We start from the raw sequence: 21,388 nt of genomic DNA, 5'->3' as shown, positions 1-21,388 counted from the left end.
CAACCATACCGAAAATCTTGCAAAGCATAGTACTCTACTCGTCATATTTAAGTAGACTGAGTGTTCATTTCTCCTATTACCAAAGCATCATCATCTGTACATCAGCCATCTTATCAGACCGCACAAGCCAAAAGTATCTCCGAACTTCCCCCTAGCTTGCCGATTGACCTGTACAAGTCTTATTGATAACTTGTGTGCATTCCGAGCTTTTACTAAACCTAGAATTGTGAAAGAAAGACTTTATGGTATGCATTCCAAGTTAATAATGTTAGCAATTTCTGAGGCGTACTGACAGATTATTGAGATAACGAGGATGTTAAAAAACAATACGATGTTAAAAATATGTACTGATGATTATTGGTTCAAACGATATGCATCGCTGTACTGAAAAGAAATAGGTAATTTTTAATTTTTTATGATAATTTATTACAACTATCACAGTCCTATGATCAATCAGTACAAATACAGAAATTATGTAGATCATAATTTTTTTAGTGGAAGCTTCTGCAAACATAACCCAGGTACTTTAAGTCTAATTAAATTAGACGGACAATTTGGTCGCGGTCTCAGATTGATGCACTTTTTAGCATCAAGCAACGAATATAGTTGGAGCTGAAAAACCATACATATACTTAGGCTGTTAGGCACGAGTTAGATCAATTGCATAAGCAATGACAGCAGGCAGTAAGTAAAAACTCGTGATGATGAATCTGAGCTCGCGGCCTTCAGCCATGCTGTAGCTCAGCAAGCTGGTTCTATTGTCTTACACGACAGAGTAACTTCATTGCAAGGGTACAGAAGAAAAATGATATAGAAAAATTTTGACTTAAATTTGATACAAATTATATTTAACACCAAGCTGTTGGACGTTTTATGCACAGTAAGTGACATGGATAGCCAAGCAGCAGGGAGTTCATGCTATTAAGTTACAAATTTACAATTTCTACATAGAAGAAAGAGATAAGAAAGTGAACCTCCAAAACCAGTTATGTGAAATTTCCAAAATCCAGATTATACACATTATGTTTCTTCATCATGTTTACAATATAACCTGAATTGTTGTGAAAGATTTCCGAACAAAAGCTTGAGTGCTTCTGATATTTTTGGAAGTAACACTAATCAGCATTCAATCTCGCAGCAGTTGGTAGTGTACATCTAACTAGTTCCTTGTGAACGTTTGCTGAGACCATGGAAAAACCTGTGCTTTTTCCTCCGGGAGTGCTTCCGATATACCCTTGACACGACATAAGGTACAAAATGCACCTGCACGAAATATACAGTTAAGTACCACGAGAGACGAGACCTTACAAAAGCCCGTTCTCTTTTTGCTCATTTTGCGGATGCAATCCATATGTTTTACCTTAGGCACTGTACCTGCTAAGGTGCTACCTAATGCCTTGGGTAGTTGGGTGACAATGTAATGAAAGAATCATGGCCCTAAGTCCCTAACTGTGATTAGCTCATTTCAAGAAAAATGAAAACAGTGAACAAGTTGTCCTGCTCCAGCTTGATAGATAAGCATGGCAGAATTGAACGCACGAAAGAACTCAAAATGATAGCGTTTACCTGAGAGTTATTACGTAAGCCAAATTCTTGAAGCACCGTGTTGTCATCAATGAGTTTGTCATTGTGATGGGATAGACAAAAGTTTGCCCAGACGTGCTTCCTGCAAAACACATATACCCAACTTCAAAACTACATCCCCATCTGAGTATTCTAATTTGACTATCACAAGCAAATGAGGATTGTGACAGATAAACAAGAAGAGGTATTACAAATCATATCATAGCTTAAAATGTAATGAAGTTCAATACAATCCCTCAAGAAGAGACACACACACCCCCCATGGATTCGATGCCCCATAAAACACATGCACTTAATGATAATAGTTTAAGAAATGAACATAGAAAAAGCCGTAAAAACAAACTAATAGCAATCAACCTGAATTTTATAGTTGAAGTGGTAGCAATAAGTAAGTCTGAATATTATAGCTCTTGTATAGTTTAGTAAGTGAAACAGTAAACCAAAGAGAGCTAGATTATGCGACTTCTTGGTTGATCTGAAGAAAAGGAATTTATTTAACGGCATACCAAGATATGTGGCGGTGACCCATCTTTGACTGCTCCATTTCATTAGTTTTCTTCTTGACTGCTAATTTCAAATCCTTAACTGTAGCAGAGTTCAAAACTGCAACTTCTACACAAACAAAAGAAATGGCATTGGTCAAATGTTTGTGAAAACTTCCAACTGACGTAACAAAAATAAATTACCAAAGGAGGTGCCATCCATTTTGTTAATGGAGATTCTCATAGCGCTGCCCAATTCCAAGCTGATCAAGGTGTCTACCTCGGTCAGGGTTGGTTTTTTCGGGACATCAGCAAGTATTGGATCTTCGAGTAGAGCTGAAAGTGTCGATTGTAATCGCGCTTTCTTGACGGTGTTACTGTTGTATCCAACCACATCTTCATCGCTCTTTACATTTGATGATTCCATTGATCGTTTGAGGTGTTCAAATCTTAGCAAGTTAGCAGATGTAGTCGCTATTTAAGCATGGTACGAAATATCATAAACTTAACCGAAACTTTCCGGAGTTCCTGGATTCAATATTTCAAAATAGAAACTTCTTCGTGCGTTAAAAACGGAAATTGTAATAGCATCTCTAGATGGTAGTAGTATACTTTTCATATTTGAAGCTGGTCGCAAATTTCGACCAATTCTAAGTGGTTGCAAATTTCGACCGCAAATTTCATTATAAACCCCACCCTGCGACATTATTGATTTGGCGGCTACGATGCCAGAAATGCAGTGTCGCCCATGTACAATTCCAAAACAACCCACACGACATTAGGAGTGGGGCGCGACAGTACCATTGGCGCGTGGTGCTGGTCAAAGTCTAAAAAAAAAAAAATTAGGGCGACATTATCAATGTCGCTCCGCATCCGCATCCGTATCCAAATTGCCAAATTTGCGAACAAAAATGCGAATAAACAGGTGATGCTACCGGATTTGAGACCACCAAGAGATGGAATTCCGAGAAATTTCGAACTTTTCATTATGAAGAAAAAGTCAGATTATACTACCACCTAGAGATGCTCTAACCAACCCCCTTCTACAAATTGAGACGTAGATTACCCCAAGAGCATCTCTGGATATCTTAGGGCAAATACCCCCAAGTGCAATAGAGGTCCCTAGGCCATGGGTAAGTATGTTCTGCCGATGCTGGTGGCTACTTGTTTTATAAACTTGCCGTCCTTGATTTCTTGTTGAGCTCAAAATATGGGACTGAACCTCGAAAACCAACTAGGAGAACACAAGCCTCGAGATCCATATTTGTAGTGGAACAGGGATTAAAATAATTGTTATACTTAACTCAAGAAAATATTTAGGCACAAGCGTAAATTTATTACATGTTCATGTTGATCTTCAAACCATGGACCAAAATATCGCCGATATATCCGATATATCGCCGATATATATCGGTATTTTGGTACACCGACATCGATATTTCCGACATATATCCACCGAATATAGAACTCTTTTTTTTCCGATATATATCGGAATTTCCGATATGAAACTTTATATCGCCGATATAATCGATATTTCTCGATATAATCGATATATATCGGTTGACTTTTTGACCATTTTAAAATATAAATCCGATATTTCCAATATATTTCCGATATATATCCGATATTTCCGATATTATATTTCCGATATATCCGATATTTCCGATATTTTAAATAGTTTGAACTGGTTACTAAAAAAATGGATATATCCGAAATATCCGATATATCCGATATATATCGGTTTTTGGGTACACCGATATATTGATCGATATCGATATTTTGGGCCTTGCTTCAAACTAACTATAGACGATGTATGCAAACCTCCCCAGTAGTACCCAATCAATCAATCAATCAAATACACCTAAAGAAAGCCATTGCGAAGAACTTGGGGAAACTGGGGAATCAGGAATGCTTCATACAACTTTTTTGAACAGGATGAAAGAATGGGAAATAACTCTTGAGGGTTGGTGTTATGGCTTTATAGGCATGTACTTTCATTGTAGGAGGTTCCTCCAGATGATCTGATTTAACATAACCAGTTTCTAACATTCTTTCCCTTAGCAACAAAACACCCTATGTTCTTACGATCAATTCTCATTGGACTACTTAACCTTACCATCATCTCCAAAACCAGAGCTTTAACTGGTGACTCTCCTCTAACGCTACTATGTTTTCCCAATCCACAAACCACTACAATCTCAGCTGGAATCACTGAATTCTCATCAGAAAACCTCGACCGCAACTCTTCAATCCACTGTAACATAATCACATACACACACCCTAAGTGCATTCCATGCAAATCCAACTTCCCTTCCATTGAACTCCATTCCAATAAATCCACCAACACCGACGAGTCCTTCAGTTCTTGAATCAACACTATTTCATCTTTCTGCAACTCTTCCATTAGTTCTAGGATAGATAGAGGTATAGTTTTCGGGTCTTGGAGTAATGACATTACTGTTGGGCATGAATTGAGTACAGTGTTGTAAGTACGTATTGAGAAAGGAGTGTTTGAATTCTTCATTTTCTGAATCCACAAAACCATCTCAGATACTTCTTTATGAGTTCCATACGAAGAAAGAACCATATTGAAACAGATTGTATCCAATGTATAACCCGAAATCTCCATTTCATCAAGAATTCTTCTCATTTCATCAAACAATCCTAATCTTCCATACGCGAGAACTATCGACCTGAACTCAAATTTAGAAGGCTTAAGCCCTGCATTTCTCATTTCTCCCATAGTTTTCTCAGCATTATGAGCTAAATCTAGTGTACATAATGCATTGATCATACACTGTAAAGCTTTTCGATTCAAAGAAGTATTCAATGAACAAGAACCAGCAGATAGAACCTGCTTTAAACGCGCATAATGATCGAAAACAGCTTCGTTCAATCCATGTTTTGATAAGGACTCAATCAAATCACAGTAAAACAAGGCAACATCTCGTTCTCGAAATTTTAATCTCTGGATTGATTCAGAAATTAATAACTCAGCTTCATCTTTGAGTCCTTGGCTTTCTAATGACGCGATAACACTTGAAACCAATTTGGAATTCCAGCTGAACCAACAAGTTTCAGCAATTCTTTCATACATCTGTGAACAAAATGAAAATAGTTAAGAGTTAGAAAGTAATAAGGAGAGATGAGAGAGGGTAAAGACGTAAAATGCAGGGCATACGGGTAGAGCGAGGGAAGAGTAACGGTGGACGTCAGAGGAAATGAGATGAGAGAGAGTGTTGAGAGAAATGGATTTAGATGAAGAAGAGACAAATTTGCGGATAAGGCGATGAGAAGTTGTAGTGTCTCCAGATGCTGCGTCTAATGAAGTGAGAAGACGTTGGGCTTGTTTGCTGAGCGCGCAGAGTGGTTGGAAGAAAGGTCGTGGTTTTAGTTGCGGGTTCCATGTGAGTGGTAGTGAAAGCTGCAACAACATGGATTGGGTGTTAAGAAATCACAGAGTAACAAGAAAAGAAAATGTGGTGTGTAATCGTGTCAATGACCAAATGGTTTTGTTTCTAGACTCCATTACGCTAAGTCCAACGGTTTGGGTAGGGATGTCCATCTTGCCGGAAACCAGCCTAAAACCCGAACAAAATACCCGCACCGAACTCTGTCCGACAAAACCTGAACCCAAACCGAAGTACATAGGGTAGGATTTGGTCACACTCTCTAAATCTGGACCGACCCAAGCCCGACCTGATAATTTAACCCTAAACCCGTTAAAAGAGTTAAAAAAACCCGAAATTGAACCCCAAATCCGGTTTCAATTGCATACTACTAATCTCATATAAAAGAATGAGTTAGATAAAATTGGATTATGATCTCATTCATGTTTACAATGATGAGTTATTTAATATATTGGATTATGAAAAAATTTATGTTGGGATTTCCAATTTTTTCAATAATTGCATGTGATTCTGTGTCTATAGTTCATTCCGAGTCTATCTATTTTTAAATCATATCAAATAATTATGTCCGAGTATATGTGATAATTACTTTCAAGTTCATTAGAAGTTTTATTTTGTTTGAAGGATTGGTGGATAGCCGAAGAAGAAATAAAATATAGATATATATTTCAAATAAAATTTCTTATTGTCTTTTTCCTTCATTTATACTGGACTTTATCCTACCCGAAACCTAAACCCGAGCCCGATGGATACCAAAAATATAGGGTTAAGATAGGGTTTGGTCACACTTCTCAATAAAATACCCGACTCTGAACCCGACCCGCTAAAAACCAGTTTGGATTCGGATAACCTGTTCAAAACCTGAAAAGTCGGGTTCGAACCAAGTACCCGTTTGGACATCCCTAGGTTGGCGCCCCAAACCACAATAGAATAGTTTCCAAACGTTTTAACACCCAATGGTTTTTACCCAAAAAAATAAAATAAAAACACCTCCTTAGACAATGGCGTGTAAAAAATAATAATAATAATAATAAAAAAATCCCTAACCACACTCCCAGTATGGAAAAAAAAAAATTCCTCCTTTTCCATTTTGCCCTTTTTTCCTCAAGTATACAAAAAAATAATAATAATAAAGACACAAATGTAATTTACCAAAACTCAAGATTTTAAAAATAAATTTAGTCAAACAAATTTTCTAACCGCAGTTTCTACTAGCGTGTGCAAACCATACACTATATTGTTAAAACTGACGGTATAGACAGTATAAATAGGTAAACTTATACTGGTAGCAAATAGGTACATTTATACTGATAGCATTGGCGGGTTAGTGTTTTGACGTACCATTGGATTACAATTTCTATCATATTTGATGTTTTTCTCCACACTTTTAGAGTTAGCCTTAGCCAGCCTGCCCGGCCCATAACGCTATCGGGTTCAGTAAAAAACGCACAGAAATGTGCGTAGTCTAAGGCTCTAAGCAAGTCATTCGGTTTTCTTTTCTCTAGCTACAAAGATCATCAATATGAAATTATGAACCGATGCTAAGCTAGGCCAACGATGGCGCACAATCGGAGACCTCTTAGAAGCAATACTGTGTTGAGGTATAAAGCCTATAATGCATAGCAGGGCTGGTTTGGTCAAATTGTCATTGACTTTGCCGTCCTGACTACTGTGTAGTGATTAGTGGAAAGCTTCAAACACAGTGTGTCAAATTTACTGCCAAGCACGTTCAGTACTGAGTCCTAAACGACATGGAAAGAAATACTGAAGAAGTCTTTTCGGTGTGTGCAACTGTAGTGGTCCCAACAACTGCTGTTACATGTTGAGCACAATTCCTGCCTTTAAGCCACATTCTCCTGTTATTTGAGTGAAACATAAAACAGGTTTCAGTATCTCCAACAATCCAGCAACGTTGAAAGAGAAGGAAAAAAAGATGGGAGGCTACTGGCAATGGGTAGGGGTTATTCAAAGTAAATTTGCCAAATCACCACGTCATAGAACAATAATCGTCAACCAAATCAACAACACCAAAACCGTTGCAGATGAAGAAGAGAAATATCCCAAAGAAAATGGAGATCACCAATCGTTAAAGAAACAAGAATTTTCCCTAGAAGATATCACCAAGAACAAAGATTCAAGCATTCTTCAGGGGTTATCTGGTATGTTTTATGCCTTAAATTGTTTCCTTCTTGGTTCTAAGATGAATTTGAGCTACATATTCACATGGATGACATCCAGCTTACAATTATTCATTTGTTCATGGCTTCTTTCATTCAAGGCAAGACAGGCATTTCGAGCACTGAGGAGCCTAGTAAAGGTCCAAGCGCTGGTTCGTGGGGTTCAGGTGAGGAAACAGTCACGGATTGCCCTACATTGCATGCATGCCCTGGTACGCTTGCAGGTAACCATTCGAGCTAGGCAGCTGCTGAGCAGGGCAAGTGACGATTGATTTTGCACTGCCACATAATCTTCTAGGATTAAACCCTGGAATGTTCATGTCAATCTTCTTTCCTTTTTTTTGGATGCATAATTATGCTCTGGGTGACTACAGTATCTATAATTCTGTTGATAGTATTCGCGTACTGATGTTTTGAATCCTTTCGTTGGACTCAATGCAACTATCAAATCCAAGTGCTCGAAATAAGTCAAATCCAAGTGAAGAGAAAAATATTAGCCCACAAATTGTAGAAAATTTCACGATCGCAAGAATTAACTGCCAATTTGCATAATAACCACCCCTAAACTAGCAAAGGAAATTGCTTTTGAAACTGCGAATGGCACAGACAACCAAAGTACCAAACTAGCAAGGAGGTTGATTGTTTCAGCATATGCTGGGATGAGTTTCTATGCTGGGATCCAATAAGAAAAAGTAGTTAAGATGGAGTAATGGCAAAGTAAGAGTTGTTTTAGTCTTTTAGATGTGATTTCTCTCTTGAAAACCAAGACTCTTCAGAAGTAACAACGCAAATGAAGCGATGACAACCACAAATACCTAAGGGGTGTGCGCAAACTTTACGAGTTACAAGCATCCTTGAACTATGATTGAACAACACAGTAATTCTCAGATATTAGCCAATATATTGCATTTCAATAGCGCTCAACATGTATACATGAAAATATCACAAAACCACACCAACAAAAAAGTACTAAATACAAAATGCAACGACAGTCATATCATATTAAGAAGTAAATTAACAGCAAATGTATAATAATAATAATAATAATAATAAAGTGAGAAATCCAACAAACTTCCACCAATGAGAATTTACCCAAAGTTCAAGCTGTCACTGGAGGAATAGCTGCCTTCTGCATTTCAACGACTTTCTTCCACGAATCACGACTGGATATCTCGCCCCACCATCTCGCTACATTCTTTCTAGAAGTAATCAATTCTCCTCTGTCCGTCCGACTCAGCAAGTACTGTGTATTAGGCAGATGAGAAAGATCGGCAAGTGTGAACTCATCACCAGCTAAAAACCTACTCTCTCCAAGTCTTTTCTCATACACATCAAGCACTTTCACAAGCTTTTCCTCATTCTCTTTTATTGCCTCTGGATCTTGTTCTAACTTCATCAGTGGCAACCAAGAAAGTTGAACAAGCAAAATCAAACTTGGAGGTTGGAAACTTTGACCTTCTGCTTCTAACCACTGATCTATTGAAGCTTTTGTTAATGGATTGTTTCCAAACAAGCCTTTAGTCCCTTGATTTACGTACTTTTCAGATATGTATCGGCATATCGCCCTGGATTCTGCTAATAAGAACCAGTTTAACGTTAATTCTCGAAGAATCAAAGGATAAACAAGTAAAGTAAAATAAAATTATATACCGAAGAGGGTGATGTCCTCGTCTTGGAAAGCTGGAACTTGTCCGAAAGGCTGTTCAACAATAAGAATCAAATTAGAGAGTGGGTGAAAAGGTGGGCGCACTTGGTTGAGTTTAGTGTGAGGTTACCTGAATCTTGAGATAATCGGGTAACTTATGCTCCCCTTTGGCCATGCTAACGGTGATTAGCTGATATTGGACATCTTTCTCGATGAGACATGCTAACACTCTCGATACGGCAGTGGACAATGGTGTTCCGTACACTTTTACTGTTGCCATGGGAGGGTTTTTGAGGTCTGTTAGTAACTTGGGATAATCAAGGACCAAAATATGGATATCGGTTAATATATCGGTGTACTCAAAAACCGATATATATCAGATATATCTTTTTTTTTGGTTACCCGTCCAAACTATTTAAAATATTAGAAATATCGGATATATTGAAAATATTGGATTTATATTAAAAAATAGTTAAAAAATCAAACGATATATATCATAAATATTGGATATATCGATTATCTCGGCGATATAAAGTTCTATATCATAAATTCTAATATCGGGAAAAAAAGTTCTATATTCAGTGAATATATATCGGAAATATCGATATCGGTGTACCAAAATACCAATATATATCGGCAATATATCAGATATATCGGTGATATTTTGGTCCATGGGGGATAAGTGTGCAAATTTTAATCCACCTTACCCCAAATAATTCCGTTGACAATGGTTTGGTGCACTATCCACCAAACCACAATAGTACAGTGGATAGAACCAATGATTTTTTTTGACAGCCACCAATACCAATTATTTTTTTTGACAGCGGACAATACCAATACCAGCCGCCATTCTCTCAAAAGCGTGTGGGAAAAAAGATTTAAAAAATAAATTCTACCTGCCACTCATACTAGCGTGTAGACTTGATGCTATCTAGTTTTTGGCGTTATAGATAGATAAACTTATACCGATAGCGTTGGCGGGTTAGCGTTTTGACGCACCATTAGATTGGAATTTCCGTGATATTTGGTGTTTTGCCACAACATTGGACTTAGCCTCAGCCCAGCAAACCAACCCCACTTGTCTGTCTATCTGCTTCATCGCAAACTTTTTTTTTCCTCTCGCTGAGCAGTAAAACTCCCTCTCTCCAAACACCACTAAATTATGTTTTTCTCTTACCTCTTCTTCATTCGGCTACCACCGTTTTGCGGTGTACTAGTCATATAATTATTGAAGAAAAATATAATATGGCTGAAGTTCTTAGAACTCCCGGAGTGCTTCATATGGTTTACACAACATGTTCTTTTCAACTTGATTTTAAGACTTACTGAACTCACATGGATGATTTTCAGCTCACAATTATTTATTTGGCAATGGCTTCTTTCTCTCAAAGGCAAGACATACATTTTTAACACTTAGGCAATTGCTCAGCACAATTAGAGCTGGGCAGCTGCTGAGCCAGGGCAACTGATGATTAATGTTTCAGAGCAACATACCTCCTGCATTACCCCTAGAGAACACGCTAAACTTATTTGTTCCGGTGACGGTGACGACAGTATCTATAATTCCGTAGATACAAGAAATGATATCACGAAACCACTAAGATGACGAGTACTAATAAGAACGAAAACCGCAAAAGCACTACAAATTCTCAATAACAAAGATTTACGAAGTTACAAGTCAAATGCAACAGAACAATACCATGACAAAAAACAACAAAATTCCCCAACAACAACAACAAAAATGAAAATTCACCCGAACCTCAAGCTTCCCCAGGAAGAGCTGCATTCTGCATTTCAACAACTTTCTTCCAAGAATCATGACTCGATATTTCCCCCCACCATCTCTCTACATTCTTCCGAGAAGTAATCAATTCTCCTCTATCCGTCCAACTAAGTAAATACTGACAATTAGGCAGATGTGAAAGATCGGCAAGCGTAAATTCATCACCAGCCAAAAATTTACTCTCTCCAAGTCTTTTCTCATACACATCAAGCACTTTAGAAAGCTTTTCCTCATTCTGTTTTATTATTGCAGGGTCTTGTTTTAACTTCATCATTGGTGCAAATGCAAGTTGAAATACTAAAGTTGAGCTTGGTGGATTAAAATTTTGTGCTTCTGCTTCTAGCCATTGGTCTATTGATGCTTTTGTTAAAGGATTGTTTCCAAACAAGCCTTTATTCCCTTGTTCCACATACTTTTCCGCTACGTACCGGCATATCGCCCTCGATTCTGTAATTAAGTATCAATATCAGGTAATTTATCGAGAATTTAAAGGACAATTAAGTAAACAAAAATTACCGAAGAGAGTGATGTGTTCGTCTTCGAAAGCTGGCACTTGACCGAAAGGCTGTTGAAATGAAAATTGAGACTGTAGTTAGGGAAAAGGAGGTGTAGGTGCGCAATGTGGTGCACTTGGTTGAAGGTAGTGAGAAAGATTACCTGAATCTTGAGATAATCGGGTGACTTGTGTTGACCTTTGGCCATGTTAACGGGGATGAGTTGAAATGGTACATCTTTCTCGATGAGACAAGCTAGTACCCTTGATACGGCTGTTGATAATGGTGGACCGTGCACTTTTACTGCTGCCATTTTTCAGAATTTTGAGGTGGTTACTAGCTTAATACTTCTCCCCGACTCCGTTTCGGGTTTATCTTATAACTTGGAGTCTGGAAGAAGAGTATGGTTGGTTGGTCTCCGCTTCTTTGTAACGTGGCTCACGTTTGGAATCAGATTTTATGTGGTTTATTTTTCTTTAGCGTCATGGTCCGTCGTATTCGGGTCGGGTTACCCATATCCGAAAACTAGGTTTTTAGTCGGGATTCTTACGGCTGTGAATGGGCCGGGTCAGGCCCAAAACCCAATTGAATCCGAACCAATAAGATAGGGACTTGGGACTTGGGACTTAAATGTTGTTCGATAAGACTATTGGGCCAGTTATGGACATATCCCCATTTGACCCGATGACGGCCCGGCTTGAAAACTAAGGTTATTTTTTTAGTTTTTCAAATAAGTACTATTAAATTTGTAACTACTAGTAAGCATAAAATATTAAGAGGCTTATGGATTAGTGTTGTAGTGCCACATATAAGACTAGGGTTTGAGTCTTACTACACTCTATTTTAGTTTTTTTTAGAGAAATAATAAAAAAAATACACTATTTCTATGTAATCTTATTGGACTTAGGCCAGGCCCGAATCCGATCATGTCCAACGGGACCTAGACGGGGACTTGGACCTTCTAAATGTAAATATAATTTGGACGGGACTTGGACATAGGTGAGTCCTGTTCCAGTCCGGCCCGTTGACAGCCCTAGGAATTCGGTTATCCAATAACTGAACCGTCTCAGGTCGGGTAGAAAAAGGAAAAATATCCACCAAAGCCTACCCAATATCCGATTAGGTCGAGTACTCCATCGGTTTCGGGTAACCCGATTCTTCAAAATCCAAAAGAAAAAATAGATCTGAGAAAAAAGTGGAAGATGGTGGTGGGTTCATCATACTCGCCCTTTTGAAATCAAATTCTAAAAAATTAACACAACTAAACAAGACCACTAATTCCATCAAACATGGTTAATCCACCACCAAGTACAATATTTTCAAGAGAACATGATTATTTTAGTCGAAATTCAAGAGTTCAGATATCAAGAAAAAGAGAGTTGAAAAGTAAAGACGAGAATCGAAGCCCAGGTCACTATGCTAGACAGATTGTAAAGCAAGTCAAGAAGAGTGTTAGTGGAAGAGATGGTTTAGAATTTTAGATCGAGCATCTCTCAGTGGTGGTAGTATCACTTGCAAATTTGTCTCCAAAATTTGACATAACTTTTCTCAAAATTTGACCAATTCTAGGTGGCCGCAAATTTCACCCCCGCGCACCATTAGTACTGTAAGGGTTGGGTTCGGATACCAAATCTCCAGTCCACATAACCCTAACCTACTATATGTCGGTTTGGTTTCAGGTTTTATCGGGCGCGAGTTGGATTTTTGTCGTTTTTTCAAGTCAGGTTTTAGGTCGGTTTCAAGTCTAAATGCACACCCCTAATCATGAAGCCAATGTTCTAAAAAACGCTAGGCAATAGTCGGGCGGTGGGAGAGATAGGCGGTTTTTTTCCCCTAAATATCTTATAATATATATAGTAATACATATCTATACTACAAGAAATGAAAAAAATCATTTACCATAAGTCAAAAAATAAATACAAACAAATATACTTATTATAAAAATGTGTAATAGTTGAAGAAGATCGACTTCATAGAAAAACATATTCTTTCTTATAGTGGCATATAATTTACATTAGACTTTAGTCTTTCATTCAAATCTTAAGTCTACACGGGTCATTAATTTTCGACATTTAATTATTCAAAAAAAAAAAAAAAAAAAAAAAAAAAAAAAAAAAAAAAAAAATTAGTTCCGCCTAGACCTTAAGCCCTGCCTTATTGGTCCACCGATTTTTTAAACGACTTGGGTTTAGGTGAGTCGGTTGGGCACCGCCTAGCGCCTAGAGACCGCCTATGCGGCCGCCTATACCGATTTTTAACACTGCATAGAGCCCACTCTTGTCATAAATTAACCAAACAACTGGCAGACTCCTATATCACTTCACTGTAATTTTTCTTTCACTTATTTTGCAAGGTACCCTATTATCTGTGAATCCGAAGGCATGCGTAAACCTTGGATTATTGATATTTCACCAAGTGATCATATTCTCTATTTTCATTCTCGAAAATAGAGAATGAGGACTATATATAAAGTCAACGCATTGAGATATATCCAATGACGCTCTAACGGTGATGAGCTGAAATTGGATTTCTTTCTCGATGAAGACATGCTAACACTCTTGATACAACAGTCAATAATCATGTTCCGTACACTCGCTGTTGCCATTGGAGAGTTCTTGAGGTTGTACAACAGTAATCGGCCTTATCATATAATAATTGAGGAAGAATGTGGTTTGTCCATTTGTCACGTTTGGAATCATATTCCCTTCATGTAATGTTTTTTCTTTATATTATTGGTCACGTTGGATATTTAAAATGGAAAAAAGTAAGAGCATCTCCAAATAGTAGTAGCAATTTGATAAATTTTGTGAACAAGTTTGCCAACTAGGTTGCAACAAACTGGCCAAACCCTAGTCGCATATGATCTTGGGGCTCTACATACACGCCGGCGCTAATTGAAGCAGTGCGCCACCAGGTTGAGACGTTGAGTGCAGTGTCCTATTTGCAAGAGTCCGGTTCCTCTATAACTGGGTACAGAGATTGATCTCTGTACCACACACACATCTCGGAGCACACACACAGGTATCGAGGCACACACACACATCTCGGATTCGGATCAACGGTGAGATAACACAATTACAGAGATGATCTCTGTACCCGGTTGTAGAGATCTCGAGTCCTATTTGCAAATTTGTAACCAACAATTAGTTTCTACCAAAAAATTTGATACATAGATGGAGATGATTTTTTGGGTTTTAAATGGCAGTTGTTTGATATCCACGTAGAAATGTTCTAAAGGAATCTAAACATTCTAAAGGAATCTAAACAAGAGTCCGGCTATGCAATAACCGGTTACTGGGATGGGAACCTAGTAATCGTGTAACACAAAACACCACGTGTCCACACTGAACACTTAACAAGAAGTTAACTTCAGTTTTGCTTTGATTTTTTTTTTATTGTTCCCCTTTTTTTTTGGCTAAAAAATATGAAACAACTCCATTTCGTCTTCCTCGTCCACCTATTCTTTTCATCCTCCAAACCTAATGTAAACATAAAACAGTGTTATACTAAAACAATTGTATTTGTTTTGGGAGAGAAATGCCTTTTTGTTCTCAATATCCAGACTTATATTTTGAGAGAGAAAGATCAAATATTTGAAGTATACCAAATTGTCAAACACTTCGTTCTCCATATTATTTGACAAAAACACCCAAAAGGGAAAAGCAAAAGAGAATCAGCAAATCGACCCATTTTCTTCTCAACAAAAAATTTCACATCCCACAGTGTCATACTTTATATATATCGGACTCGCTACGTCGACATACTAAATTGACATACGCATTTCAAAAGCAGATTTTCACATTGAACTAAAGACTGATTTATAATAGAGATGACTTACCTACTATGGATAGTATCTCCACAAAAAATCATCTCAATTGGATGTCTCTAGTCTTGTCAAAAAGGTGTTTAAGTTATGGAATAGTATATATATATATAGAAACGTGCCCGATATATATATATACCTTTTTGACAAGACTAGAGACATCAAATTGAGCTGATTTTTTGTGGAGATACTATCCATAGTAGGTAAGTTATCTCTACAAAATATCAGCCCTTAGTTCAATGTGAAAATCTGCTTTTGGAATGCGTATGTCAATGTAGTATGTCAATTTTGTATGTCGACGTAGCGAGCCCGTATATATATATAGGCTTGTGCGCCCTTACCTTTTGGGTCTTCGGGGTCAACTACCATACACTTAGTATAAAAAGGTGACTAGCTGGTAAGCCTATGAAAAAACAACAAGCTTAACTGAAACTTCTCTCTCATGAATAAGCCTATTTGCCACTATCTGCATCTGATCTGCCTAAAGGTCGCGCGGGATGCTTTCTCTCCTTCTGCTCTTAGGGAAGACAAGGCAAACGTGTGTATATATATATTTGTTGCTTTTTGAATCATGGGTGTTTCAGCTAAGGAAGACGAGATGTCGAAATTGTTTTTCTGAGTTTTTCCTATTTAAGCCTTCATGGAACCGTGGGGTGTTTAGAAAATATAAAGTTAAAAAAAAAAGGAAAAAGAGAAATAGGGAAACCGAAGTTAATTAAGTTGGTTGTTAAGTGAGGACACGTGGTGCTTGATGTTACACGGTTACTGGTTCCCCTCCCAGTAACCGGTTATTACATAGCCGGACTCTTTGAACAAGAACTATAACTCTAGGGCATGTTTGGCATCATGAACAAGCACTCCCTATCCATGAATAGGTGACATGGAATACCTGTTTTAGTTGTGATGTGTTTGGTTGGTAAGAAAGTAGTTGAATACCATATAGAACCCGATGGTTTGTAGAAACACAAAATCAGGGATATCCGAATAAAAAAAAATAGGAGAGATACAACAATACTTGTTTCCTTAAGGAGGAGAGTTAGGGTGTGTTTGTTAAATTTTAACTCATGGAAAGGAAAGGAAATAAAATAGGTGGTCCACTATAGAATGGAATGGAAAGGAAATAATTTTAAATGGTATGTGTTTAGTAAACTGGGGAAAGGAAAGTAAAAACTGGGGAAAGGAATAATCATGTTTGTTTGCAAAAGCTATGGAAATGAATAATTGTATTGTTGGGTCATGGGTGTATTAGTAGTAAGTCCCTATTTATCTATTTTCTTTCCTTTCCTTTCCACAAAATTTTCAGGAGTTAGCTAAGGACACAAAACCTTTTCCATTTCCATGATTTTGTTTACATATGGAAAAATCCATTTCTTTTCCATGGGTAAACAAACGCCTTAAAAACTATGGAAAAAGTGGACCACTCTTATTTTCCTTTCCTTTCCATAGTGTTTCCATCATAACAATTAATCTAAAAAATAAGAAAAAAAAAATGAAAAGTTCTTCTCTCTCATGGTCTTCAACTGTAAGTCCCCGCCCATTCAATCTCATCTTCCATGCTTATCCATAGCAAGTTGGGAATTTTATCTATTTCTCCTGTCCTTTCATAATATCTTCTTTTATATGAGGTGTTTATCACCCCCATCTCTCTCAACTTCCCCAAAGATTTTAAGATGGACTGAGAATTGAAACTCCAAATGATATGGGTTTTAATAAGGTGACTTTTAGTTTGGGAACAAAAACGAGTTGTAGTATTGCTGTTAGAAGTAAATTGAAACTGAGATTTTTGTTTGATTCAAGCATGCATGGGGCTACTGATTTTTAAAACTTGAAATTTTTCTTCAAAGTTGAGAAATTTGTGGGCATAAAAGCTATTTTATGTAATTGGGTTGGTATTCAACAATGAATTGTGCTTGTAATCACTTAATTTTAGAAGTTGTTTATGTTATTTGTTATTGTTTAAGAAATATATTAGGGATTTGTTTGCATAATATGATAAATTACATTGTCAGTAATCACTGGTCAAGGAATACTTGTGTTACCCTAGATGACAACCAAACAAATTCCAACTTAATCATTTTTAAGAAGTACAACCACGATAATAGGTCTCCTAAACTATCATCTGCAATACGTATTTTGTTGCGGCCAAACAGAGCCTAAAACTATTCTTAGCCTCTTAGGTGCATTACTATCTTATTCATTTTTTAACTTTCAAATAGTAACACACTAAACATCATTGTTCTGGGTGACGACTGACGACAGTATCTATATAACGCTTCGATAAAAACGAATTAAAGAAGCAAAACAACAAATGCACTTTAAATAACAAGAAATTGGTCCCAAGGCCCAATTTTGGGGAAAATGAAGTCTAGAGGACATGGTTTTTTGTGAGTAACTCACAAGGACAAATTTTAGGAAAAAGTAACTCACAAACCCATTATTTCAAAATTAGTAACTCTCAAGGACAAAATAAGTTGTCCCTGCCTTTTTATATTTTTTAAAATGCCAGTTATACCCTTCCGTGAAAATAACCCTCAAGGACAAATGGCCCAGATTTAAAATAAATATTTTTTGATTTTACCCTTTCTGTCATTTTACTATGAACAATGAGTGTTCATGCCTTCTGCTGGTGTATGAACAATGATTGTTCATATCCAAATAGGTGAATGTATCTTATACAATATATTGATGTGGGAATGTTCATACCAAAAGGACTATGAACATTCAATGTTCATACCCAATCAATGTTCATACCCAAAGACTATGAACATTGAATATTCATACCCAAAGGACCAAAAACTATGAACATCAAATGTTCATACCCAAAGGACTATGAACATTAAATGTTCATACCCAATCAATGTTCATATCCAAGGACTATGAACATCGAATGTTCATACCCAAAGGACTATGAACATTAAATGCTCACGAGCGTTTAACATTCAATAATCATAAATAACATTAATGTTCATAATTGAACATTATGAATGTTCATACCCAAAGGACTATGAATATTAAATGTTCATACCCAAGGACTATAAATATTAAATGTTCATGTATGAACATTTACCCAAAGGACTATGAACATTGAATGTTCATACCCAAGGACTATGAACATTCAATGTTCATACTAAATACACCGGGTCGTTTCATCTGGGCCGAGACGTTAATTATTTTGCGTCAGGGGTATACTTGACATTTCATCTACCCGATCCGTTTTTTATTTCGCGTCAAGGGTATACTTGAACTTTCATCTATTCGGTCCTTGTGAGTTACAAAAATAAAAAGGTATCTTTGAGAGTTACTTTTTCGGCATATTTGTCTTTGAGAGTCACTCCCAAAGTACAAAATATCACGAAATGTCGTGATAAATATTGAGATTTCAGCATAGGATACATGAATATCACAATATGTTTACAAATATATAAAACTGCAAATATCAGTGATATTTCAACGATATTGGCAATATTTGAAGATATATGACAATATTTAGAGATATTTGGCGATATTTTGTGTAGGTAATAATTTTATTTAATATTTATCATTATATTTCAAATAAATATAAATGATATATTGTGATATATTAAGAAATATCTACAATATTTATGATATTTGTCAATATTTTAGATATATCCACGATGTTTGTCTATGAAACAATGTAAAATATCTCTAAAAAGGAGATATATCCACGATACATATCAAGAAATTGAGTATCGATAAATACCCAATATTTTGTACTATGCTTCAAATCTCTGAAAATAGGGTTGGTCATCGAGCCACTCGTGTCGAGTACTAGGTTGCTCAAGCTCGGCTCGTGTATATCTCGAGTCGAGCTCAAATTTTGTTCGAGCTTTATTTCGTGCTCAAGCTCGACTCATCAAGTATTCGAGTAGCTCAATGAGTTTAGATTTTTATTATTCAAGACTACAAATTTGAATTCGATCATAGGCTCTAGAGTTTGATTTGATTTGTATTATGTATAGACTTGACTTCAACCACAAACTAGAGATAATTGAGCACAAATAGATTCTAAATTTTACCTCAAGACCAAAATAACTTGTTAAACTCATCTAAATAAAATACTAAAATACAACTACAATTCACTAATACCACAATAACCACTATCAAACAACTATTTAAAGGTGTGCACATTATAAGTACAATTAATATATGTTGAGTAATAGTAATCCAATACACTAACATAAATAATTATCACAAATAAGTGTTAACATAACTATATAAAGTGCGAACTGCGAGTAGCTCGCGAGCATCTCGAGTTCGAGCTCGAGTTTTAAAATGGGCTCAAACTCGACTCATATTATTGAATGAGTGAGTTTGAGTCGAGCCTTGGACAAGCCGAGCTCGAGTTACTCACAAACAACTCTCATCTGTAAACAGGCCTACCCGAAAACAAAGAATTACAAGTCAAATGCAAGATACAATTGAAGTACGGAACAGTAACAAAAAACCTCAAGCTTTCGTAGGAAGAGCTGCATTATGCATTTCAAGAACCTTCTTCCACGAATCACGACCCGATATCTCGCCCCACCACCTCTCCACATTCTTCCTCGAAGTAATCAATTCCCCTCTATCCGTCCAACTCAGCAAGTACTGTGTATTAGGCAGATGAGAAAGATCGGCAAGTGTGAATTCATCACCAGCTAAAAACCTACTCTCTCCAAGTCTTTTCTCATACACATCAAGCACTTTCACAAGCTTTTCCTCATTCTCCTTTATTGCTTCTTGGTTTTGTTCTAACTTCATCCGTGGTAACCAAGAAAGTTGGAAAAGCAAATTAATGCTTGGAGGTTGGAAATTCTGACCTTCTGCTTCTAACCATTGATCTATTGAAGCTTTTGTTAATGGATTGTTCCCAAACAAGCCTTTAGTCCCTTGATTCACGTACTTTTCAGATACGTATCGGCATATCGCTCGGGATTCTGTAATTAAGCATCAATATTATCACGTAATTTATTGAGACTTTAAAGGACAGTTAAGTGGGAAAAAAAATAAGTCACCGAAGAGAGTGATGTGTTCGTCTTCGAAAGTTGGAACTTGACCGAAAGGCTGTTGAAATGAAAATTGAGACTATGGTTAGAAGAAGGGCCAAAGGAGGCGTAATGTGGTGCACTTGGTTGAAGTTAGTGGGAAAGATTACCTGAATCTTGAGATAATCGGGTGACTTGTGTTCACGTTTGTCCATGTTGACGGAGATGATTTGAAATGGTACATCTTTCTCGATGAGACAAGCTAGTACCCTTGATACGGCTGTTGACAATGGTGGACCGTGCACTTTTACTGCTGCCATTTTTTAGAATTTTGAGGTGGTTACTAGCTGCAGTCTCCCTGACTCCGTTTCGGGCTTATCTTATAACTTGGAGTCTGGAAGAAGAGTATGGTTGGTTGGTCTCCGCTTCTTTGTGTCGTGGCTCACACGTTTGGAATCAGATTTTATGTGGTTTATTTTTCTTTAGCCTCATGGTCGGTAGGGCACTAGGGCCGTAGGGGTGTTCCTTCGGGTCAGTCCGGTTACCCGTATCCGAAAACTTGGTTTTTCGTCGGGTTTCGGTTATCCAATAACCAAACCGATAGTTTCGGATTGGTCTCGGGTCGGGTAGAAAGAGGAAAAATATCCACCGAAGTCTACCCGACTTCTTTCTCGATGAGACAAGCTAAAACCCTTGAAACGGCTGGTGACAATAGTGGTTCGTGCACTTTTACTGCTGCCATCTTTTAGAATTTTTGAGGGGGTTACTAGCTTCAGCCTATCACTTCTCCCCGACTCCCCTTTTAGCTTATAAAGTTTCGTTTCGGCCTTTGTAAGTACCTTTCGTCCCACACTACAATGCATGTGTCCATATACTAGGTTGTCCACCTTCAACTCGTCCCACACCATCAGATCGTATCCCACGACCCAACACCCAGGTCGTCCAACAATATCAGTTACAGCGCCATTTATGGAAGTAAACCAACTAGCGCAATTTTGGAGCTCA

General features: G+C 37.3%; 6 protein-coding genes across 8 annotated transcripts; 1 reads left to right on the top strand and 5 right to left on the bottom strand.

The window, feature by feature from the left end:
- Positions 1-811: 811 nt before the first annotated feature.
- LOC147520201 (Ubiquitin-like superfamily protein) lies at positions 812-2,661 on the bottom strand. Its single transcript, XM_086594934.1, has 4 exons — positions 2,271-2,661; positions 2,091-2,196; positions 1,567-1,666; positions 812-1,263 (listed from the first exon to the last, which is right to left on the bottom strand). Exons 1-4 carry the CDS (start codon positions 2,491-2,493, stop codon positions 1,156-1,158), a joined length of 537 nt encoding a protein of 178 aa, XP_086451060.1. The 5' UTR covers positions 2,494-2,661; the 3' UTR covers positions 812-1,155.
- A 668-nt stretch (positions 2,662-3,329) lies between these two features.
- LOC147520200 (pentatricopeptide (PPR) repeat-containing protein) lies at positions 3,330-5,614 on the bottom strand. The gene is made up of 3 exons (XM_086591710.1): positions 5,248-5,614; positions 3,857-5,163; positions 3,330-3,421 (listed from the first exon to the last, which is right to left on the bottom strand). Exons 1-2 carry the CDS (start codon positions 5,500-5,502, stop codon positions 4,093-4,095), a joined length of 1,326 nt encoding a protein of 441 aa, XP_086447836.1. The 5' UTR covers positions 5,503-5,614; the 3' UTR covers positions 3,330-3,421; positions 3,857-4,092.
- Positions 5,615-7,227: 1,613 nt separating this feature from the next.
- On the top strand, positions 7,228-9,112 carry LOC147520199 (protein IQ-DOMAIN 20-like). Its single transcript, XM_086594249.1, has 4 exons — positions 7,228-7,297; positions 7,360-7,430; positions 7,588-7,635; positions 7,755-9,112. Exons 1-4 carry the CDS (start codon positions 7,228-7,230, stop codon positions 7,923-7,925), a joined length of 360 nt encoding a protein of 119 aa, XP_086450375.1. The 3' UTR covers positions 7,926-9,112.
- On the bottom strand, positions 8,535-10,107 carry LOC147520198 (glutathione S-transferase PARB-like). Of its 3 annotated transcripts, none has more exons than XM_086591707.1 (4): positions 10,006-10,107; positions 9,429-9,605; positions 9,304-9,352; positions 8,535-9,228 (listed from the first exon to the last, which is right to left on the bottom strand). In XM_086591707.1, exons 2-4 carry the CDS (start codon positions 9,576-9,578, stop codon positions 8,753-8,755), a joined length of 675 nt encoding a protein of 224 aa, XP_086447833.1. In that variant the 5' UTR covers positions 9,579-9,605; positions 10,006-10,107; the 3' UTR covers positions 8,535-8,752. The 3 variants fall into 3 exon arrangements, with proteins under 3 accessions (XP_086447833.1, XP_086447835.1, XP_086447834.1); XM_086591709.1 differs by having other exon boundaries at positions 8,535-9,225; XM_086591708.1 differs by lacking the exon at positions 10,006-10,107 and having other exon boundaries at positions 8,535-9,225; positions 9,429-9,622.
- Positions 10,108-10,914: 807 nt separating this feature from the next.
- On the bottom strand, positions 10,915-12,040 carry LOC147520197 (glutathione S-transferase-like). Its single transcript, XM_086591706.1, has 3 exons — positions 11,739-12,040; positions 11,598-11,646; positions 10,915-11,528 (listed from the first exon to the last, which is right to left on the bottom strand). Exons 1-3 carry the CDS (start codon positions 11,886-11,888, stop codon positions 11,059-11,061), a joined length of 669 nt encoding a protein of 222 aa, XP_086447832.1. The 5' UTR covers positions 11,889-12,040; the 3' UTR covers positions 10,915-11,058.
- A 7,526-nt stretch (positions 12,041-19,566) lies between these two features.
- Positions 19,567-20,832, bottom strand: LOC147520196 (glutathione S-transferase F11-like). Its single transcript, XM_086591705.1, has 3 exons — positions 20,554-20,832; positions 20,414-20,462; positions 19,567-20,335 (listed from the first exon to the last, which is right to left on the bottom strand). Exons 1-3 carry the CDS (start codon positions 20,701-20,703, stop codon positions 19,866-19,868), a joined length of 669 nt encoding a protein of 222 aa, XP_086447831.1. The 5' UTR covers positions 20,704-20,832; the 3' UTR covers positions 19,567-19,865.
- Positions 20,833-21,388: the final 556 nt, after the last annotated feature.

The sequence above is a fragment of the Coptis chinensis genome, chromosome 2 (assembly GCF_015680905.1).
Source record: "Coptis chinensis isolate HL-2020 chromosome 2, ASM1568090v1, whole genome shotgun sequence".
Lineage (NCBI taxonomy): Eukaryota > Viridiplantae > Streptophyta > Magnoliopsida > Ranunculales > Ranunculaceae > Coptis > Coptis chinensis.
Note: the sequence above shows the minus strand (reverse complement) of the source record. Positions and strands in the feature narration are given on the sequence as shown.

Excerpts from the sequence above, each read along its gene's own strand:
- LOC147520199 (XM_086594249.1), top strand. The coding sequence starts at position 7,228 with ATGGAAAGAAATACTGAAGAAGTCTTTTCGGTGTGTGCAACTGTAGTG. Across the intron at positions 7,431-7,587 it reads TGGGAGGCTACTGGCAATGG|AAGATATCACCAAGAACAAA; the intron begins GTAGGGGTTATT and ends AATTTTCCCTAG. Across the intron at positions 7,636-7,754 it reads CATTCTTCAGGGGTTATCTG|GCAAGACAGGCATTTCGAGC; the intron begins GTATGTTTTATG and ends CTTTCATTCAAG.
- LOC147520201 (XM_086594934.1), bottom strand. The coding sequence starts at position 2,493 with ATGGAATCATCAAATGTAAAGAGCGATGAAGATGTGGTTGGATACAAC. Across the intron at positions 2,197-2,270 it reads AATGGATGGCACCTCCTTTG|AAGTTGCAGTTTTGAACTCT; the intron begins GTAATTTATTTT and ends TTGTTTGTGTAG. Across the intron at positions 1,264-1,566 it reads GCTTACGTAATAACTCTCAG|GTGCATTTTGTACCTTATGT; the intron begins GTAAACGCTATC and ends TATTTCGTGCAG.
- LOC147520196 (XM_086591705.1), bottom strand. The coding sequence starts at position 20,703 with ATGGCAGCAGTAAAAGTGCACGGTCCACCATTGTCAACAGCCGTATCA. Across the intron at positions 20,463-20,553 it reads CCGATTATCTCAAGATTCAG|CCTTTCGGTCAAGTTCCAAC; the intron begins GTAATCTTTCCC and ends TCATTTCAACAG. Across the intron at positions 20,336-20,413 it reads CGAACACATCACTCTCTTCG|AATCCCGAGCGATATGCCGA; the intron begins GTGACTTATTTT and ends GCTTAATTACAG.
- LOC147520198 (XM_086591707.1), bottom strand. The coding sequence starts at position 9,578 with ATGGCAACAGTAAAAGTGTACGGAACACCATTGTCCACTGCCGTATCG. Across the intron at positions 9,353-9,428 it reads CCGATTATCTCAAGATTCAG|CCTTTCGGACAAGTTCCAGC; the intron begins GTAACCTCACAC and ends ATTGTTGAACAG. Across the intron at positions 9,229-9,303 it reads CGAGGACATCACCCTCTTCG|CAGAATCCAGGGCGATATGC; the intron begins GTATATAATTTT and ends GGTTCTTATTAG.
- LOC147520197 (XM_086591706.1), bottom strand. The coding sequence starts at position 11,888 with ATGGCAGCAGTAAAAGTGCACGGTCCACCATTATCAACAGCCGTATCA. Across the intron at positions 11,647-11,738 it reads CCGATTATCTCAAGATTCAG|CCTTTCGGTCAAGTGCCAGC; the intron begins GTAATCTTTCTC and ends TCATTTCAACAG. Across the intron at positions 11,529-11,597 it reads CGAACACATCACTCTCTTCG|AATCGAGGGCGATATGCCGG; the intron begins GTAATTTTTGTT and ends ACTTAATTACAG.
- LOC147520200 (XM_086591710.1), bottom strand. The coding sequence starts at position 5,502 with ATGTTGTTGCAGCTTTCACTACCACTCACATGGAACCCGCAACTAAAA. Across the intron at positions 5,164-5,247 it reads ACTCTTCCCTCGCTCTACCC|ATGTATGAAAGAATTGCTGA; the intron begins GTATGCCCTGCA and ends TTTTGTTCACAG.